This window comes from Suricata suricatta, chromosome 11 (genome assembly GCF_006229205.1).
Source record: "Suricata suricatta isolate VVHF042 chromosome 11, meerkat_22Aug2017_6uvM2_HiC, whole genome shotgun sequence".
Classification (NCBI taxonomy): domain Eukaryota; kingdom Metazoa; phylum Chordata; class Mammalia; order Carnivora; family Herpestidae; genus Suricata; species Suricata suricatta.
Window position 1 is genome coordinate 26,841,202 of NC_043710.1, and position 6,170 is coordinate 26,847,371.

The 6,170-nt window shown below is 35.3% G+C and overlaps 1 protein-coding gene across 1 annotated transcript in view; it reads left to right on the forward strand.

The window, feature by feature from the left end:
* The window catches only part of FBXO3 (F-box protein 3), a 30,456-nt gene that overhangs the window by 5,515 nt on the left and 18,771 nt on the right, over window positions 1-6,170 (forward strand). The window contains exon 3 of the mRNA XM_029957020.1: window positions 869-1,032. Within this exon, the coding sequence (XP_029812880.1) occupies window positions 869-1,032 (164 nt within the window). The remainder of the gene's footprint in view (window positions 1-868; window positions 1,033-6,170) is intronic.

Consider the following 6,170-nt stretch of genomic DNA (forward strand, 5'->3'; position numbering starts at 1 on the left):
TCATTTCACCATCTCTTACCGAGACTCCTCACAACCCCTCCTGACTCATCTCTCGTGCCTCTGATTTACACACCTTCCAAACCACAACCACAGTCTGCTCTTTCAGCTCCCCTTCAGTAGCTCTCTGCTCCCGACCCGACAAGGTCCAGCCTTGTCAGCGTGATACCAGAAGGCCCTTTGTGGCTGCCTTTTTCTGTGTCACTTCTAACTCTTAAGTTTATGCTTCATTCCTTCTCTCTGATTAGAATATACATTATTTGAGGGCAGAAGATAAGCCTCATTTTTAATGTCCTCCGTGGCTGAGTAGACACTCCATACATGTTTGTGGAATTGTACCAAATGAGAGATTGAATCATGCGATTACTTTGAATGCTATATGATTTTCTGGCTAATTCAATGTAGATAAATTGTATTAGTATTATTATATCATTAAGCTCTAAATGTTTTCTAAAGTAGAACAACTCTATATATGCTTTAAAACTTTATAATTGGGAAGTTTTAAGAAGTAAAACTTTAATAAGTAAGTTGAAATTCATACCTTGTATACTATCCACATTGTGTTCTATTAAGGACTTGAAAACTTAGGGGGGGGAATAAGTAGAAATGAGAAAATAAATGGCTCATAATCCCACCATGCCAGCAATAACTCCTGTAAAATTTATATATGTATATATATATATGTGTGTGTGTGTGTGTATATATATATATATATATATATATATAACTTTTGCTATCTAGTCTTCATTTGTAGCTAAAATAAATGAAAAGGAAGGCAAAAGTAAGCACAAATTCCCAATAAAGTATGTTGGTAAGTGTTTTAATTTCATTTCAAAGGATTTTTTAATCTAATTTTTTTAAATCTATTTAGGGAAGAGAAAACACAGAAGAATCAGTGTTGGAAATCTCTCTTCATAGATACTTACTCTGATGTAGGAAGATACATTGACCATTATGCTGCTATTAAAAAGGCCTGGGATGATCTCAAGAAATATTTGGAGCCCAGATGTCCTCGGATGGTTTTGTCTCTGAAAGGTACTGGGAATCCAGGGTCTCCCGTCTTCATTTTAGTAACTATAGTATGAGTAGGTTAAATAACTTTGGGTTTCTTACTATCTATGTAATTCACCAACATTATCTGCAATTCGCCATTCATATTTGGCCAAGAAAATAGGAAGCCTACATTGTTAAAAGGACCCTTGCTTTAATGCTTGTCCCACTTTTGACTGCCTTGGGACCCATGTGATTATTTATTAGAAGGGAAAGCTGAACTCCTTGTGTCCTTATATTAGTTTTATAATAAACTCACTAATGGAAAGATTGCTTGAGGATAACTACTGTGATTTCTTTCAAAGGATTTTTTTTTTTAATTAAAAAACTGCCTGCTGTATCAACCCTCTTTCTTATTTCTAGTGCAAGTAAATTGTTGTTTGTTAGTCTAATGATTTAGAAAGGCCAAATATTAAAGACCTGGGTCTTTATGAGTGTGAGAGCAGCATAATAAAATAAGGGAAACTTTCATCCCTATTTTGACATTTACAGAACAGTGAAAACTAAGATTTGAATTGAGGGCTATTTGACCCCAGAATTTGTGCTCTTTCTATTATTGCCCAACTCTAGGAAGAAATATTAACAAGCTATTTCTCATTTATTTGATTTGCTAATTTATGCCCAGGAAAGTACATAAATAGGTTGCAGATATATTACTACTTACCTGCTTTAACCTCTAAGTTTTTTCAGATTTCTCCACTAAAAGGAATTTAAAACATGTCTTGGCTTTGCTGAGCTGTAATTTTAATCAGTTCTTCTCACATGTATTCCTTCTGAACTAAGGTCTCTTTGGAAACAGAATTCCTTTTACATTTCATGTTTCCGCTGTAACTTCCCATGCAAACATGAATATCATACAGACCATGATTGCATGACCGGGCACTTCAAACTGAGTTGTTAGGAGGTAGAGGAAAGATTGATTTGGCAGGGAGAGTACAGCTTTGAAGGAAAGTATCCTTGATTCATATCTTCAGTGGCTTTTTTGTCTTGGAAGAAAAGAACAGTATGAACAATATCCACAAGAGGAAAGTCATTCTGAACAATATCCACAAGAGGAAAGTCATTCTGAAAATAGATATTGGTGGTGATAAGTAAAATAGGTAAGGGTTTGTAATAGCTATTATTTTGTATTAAACCCAAATCAAGGCACTAAGCTAAATACTTTATAGTATTCCATATAATTTGACCAAATCTTATGAGGTGGAAAATTACTATTCTTATTATATAGGTGAACTGCCTAAGACCTAAAAAGCCAAGTAAGTTGTTTGCTATCACAAAACAAAAGGCAGAGCTAGGATTTGAATATAGAGCTGACCCCAGAGCTATGGTATTAACAATTGATGGGAGAGAGGACCTGTTCTATTCTGTCCAGAGTGCCTTAGACTCTTAGGGAGCTCGCCCAGTATAAGGATGTTTGGAACATGAGAATGTAAGCATGGTTCTCCTTTTAGGCGCAGGAATGAAGAAACTAAAGATATAGAGCAGCTTCTTTTTTTTTTTTTTTTTGCAGGGTGGGGGGTACTCCATTTGGCATTCCCAGGTTCACTACTCACTGTTCTGTACCTAGTAGTTGAAGGTGAGGTTGTCAGAGACTTTCTTGATGGCCCCTGTTTCACTCCCAGGTGCCAGTTGTCTGGGGATTTTGTCATGAGGAATGGGGTAAAAGCTGTTTGATATCTGGAATACTGGGGATTCTGGGGGTGCCCGGCCTGTGAGGTATAGGACTGAGTCAGGAACTAGCTACTCACCTCAGGGGCCACAGTTCCTGACTTAATGTCAAGGTTGTGGAGATGACAGATACTAAGGAAACTTGGAAAACAAATGGGCATTGGGTTTGGGGAAAGTTTTACAGAGTACCTTGAAATTATGGTATATTAATATATGTTCTACCAGTCTATCTAGTGGTATATAACATGTGTCTTCAGGTTCTATATGTACCTTACATGTGGGCCTAGAACTTCAGATTTGAAAGAGGCCTTTGAGACCCTTTAGACCAGAGGTTGGCAAATTTTTTCTTTAAATGACCAGATAGTAAATATTTTAGTCTTTGAGAGATAGGTGCTCTCTGTCACAACTGTTCAACTCTCCTGTTTTTGTGGGGAAGCAACCATGTACAGTTCATAGACGAGTGGGCGTGGCTATGTTCCAAGAAAACTTTAGTTACTAGAGTTTTTGTCAAATGACTTTCCAGCCTTGTGATCATCACATGATTTTCATACTTCATTCTTTTAATATGTTGAATTGCGTTCATTGATTTTCTGAATATTAAACCAACTTTGTATTTCTGGAATAAACGTACTTTGGCTGTAATACCCCTTTCATATGTTGGATTTGATTTGCTAGTATTTGACTGGGGTTTTTACATCCATGTTCATGAGAGACTTTGGCCTGTAATTCTTCCTTCTTGCAGTGTTCTTGCCAGGTTTGCTGACAAGATGATGCTGGCCTTATAAAACAAGTTGGGAAATGTTGCTTCTTTTTCTATTCTCTGGAAAAGTTTATGTAAGCTTGGTATTATTTCATGCTTAAATTATTAGTAGAATTCACCAGGGAAGCCATTCAGTCATGGAGTTTTCACTGTGAGAAGGTTTTACGTTAAAGATGGAATTTCTTTATTAGATAGAGGACTATTCAGATTTCCTACGTACATCAGTTTTGAATATTTTTCTAGGAAATTCTCCACTTCATTTACATATTCTAACTTATTGTTGAAAGTTTTTTATAATATCCTTTTACTTGTGTGATGCTTGTTGTTGGATCTGTAGTGGTTTCACTTTTCCGTTTCTGATATTATTTGTGCTTTTTCTATTATTCTTGATCAGTCTTGCTATAAGGGTTAATCTTATTGGCTTTTTCAAAGAATTGGCTTTAGCTTTTGTCAATCCTCTCTATATTCATCTCTTAGTATTTTATTAATTTGTCTTATTTCTTTCTGAGTTTACTGTGGCTTTTTCCTTTACCTGAGATAATTAGATCATAAATTTTCAGGCTTTCTTGTTTTCTTCAGATACATTTGCTACAAATTTCCTTTTAAGCATAGCTTTAGCTTCATCCCATAAGTTTTAATATGTTGTATATTCATTTACTTGAAATTCAAAGTATTTTCTGATTTCTTTTGATTTCTTCTTTGACTCACAGGTTATATAGAGATGTATTGCTTGATTTCCAAATATTTGGGTTTTGTGGGGTTTTTTAAGTAATCTTAATATAATTTATATTTTAATTCCACTGGGTCAGAGAATATACTCTGAGTTCAGTCATTTGAAATTTGTTGTGATTTGTTCTCCATGCATATAATCTGTTCTCTAGCATATAATCTGTCTTGGTAAATATTCCACGTACTCTTGAAAAGAATGTATATTTAGCAAGTGTTGGATTCAGTACTGTATATATAGTTAGGCAAAAATTGTTCATCTTTTCCACTCTTACTGATTTATTTTATTTTTTATTTTTGTCTACTTGTTCTATTAGTTACTGAGAGGGGTATGTTAAAATTTCTCAGTGTGGTAGGCAGAATTCTGAGATAGCTCCAGAGATTCACCCCCGCTGTACATGCCTGGTATAATAATAGCCTACCTTTGAGTGTGAGAGGTGCTGTGGAGATAATTGATTTCAGTCCTGTTATTAGATAATATATGACAAAGGTGAATGGGCTTTGCAGATTTAATTAAGGTCCCAAATGAGTTGAATTTGAGTTACTTGTTAACCAAAATTAAAATCATCCTGAGCAGGCCTGACCTAACCAGGTGAGCCCTTAAAAGGAATCGGGTCCTTCCAGAAGGCAGAGAGATTTGAAACATGGATATTTCGTACTGGCTTTGAATAAGCAAACTGGCATGTTGTGATGAGGGCCAGGTGATAGGGAATGGCAGACGGCTTCTGGGAGCTGAGAACCCCAGTCCTGCAAGTGCAAGGAAATAAATTTTGACCATTACCAGTGAACTTGGAAGAGGACCTCAAGCAGAAGATGCATAACCTAAGATGCATAGCAGCCGGAGTTGACACAGTGATTTCAGCCTGTGGGACCTGTGTGGATAATCCGATTCAGTGATGCCCAGACTTCTTACCTACAGAAATCGTGGGGCAGTAAATGAATGCGGTTTTAAGCTGCTAGTAACACAGCGATAGAAAACTAATAACTATGGCTGTGGACATATCTTTTTTCCATTTTAGTTTGGTTATTTTAAAAATTATATCTTAAAGCTGTGTTATTAGTTACACAAAATTAGCATTATAATATTTGTGTAGCAAACAACCTTTTTGCCATTATGAAAAGCCCTCTGTTACTTCTGATAATGCTGTGTGCCTGAAAGTCTATTTTGTGTGATTTTGGTAGAGTTATTTTAACTTTCTTTTCTATATCTACATCTCTAAGCTGTTTCTCTTGTATATGATTGTGTTTTGTTTTATATCTTGTCTGTCAGTTGTATTTATTAGATTATTTAGTTTATTTATATTTAATGTAATTACTAGTGTATTTGGGTTTAAATATGTACCTCCTATTTGTTTTTTATTTGTGCTCCTGAACAGACGTTCCTTTTTTTCTACTTAATTATTTTTTATTCTGTACCTCCCTTTCTTATGTAAGTTGTTTACTGATTACCCTAGAGATTAAAGCATGCATCTCTGACTTAATTAAAATCTATTGTAAGTTAGTAATTTTACCACTTCCTGGACAACACAAGAACTTTAGACTACTTTTAACTCCAGTTAACCTCCCTCCTGCATTTTGGGTAGTTTTTATGATCCTAATTTTGGACATATTTTCTATCTCTGAAAACATTATGTAAAAATATTTTTTTTTATGTTTACTTTTGAGAGAGAGAGAGAGAGCACGAGCAGGGACCAGCAGAGAGAGAGGGAGACACAGAATCTGAAGCAGGCTCCAGGATTTGAACTGTCAGCCCAGAACCTGACATGGAGCTTGAACTAAGGAACTGTGAGATCATAACCTGAGCCAAAGTCAGATACCCATCCAACTAAGCCACCCAGGCACCCATTCTTAGTAATTTTTTAAAGGATGGACTGCTACTCCTGACTTTTTCAGATTTTTTTTCATCTAAAAATGTATTTATTCCACTTACACTTTTGAAATATATATATATATATATATATATATATAT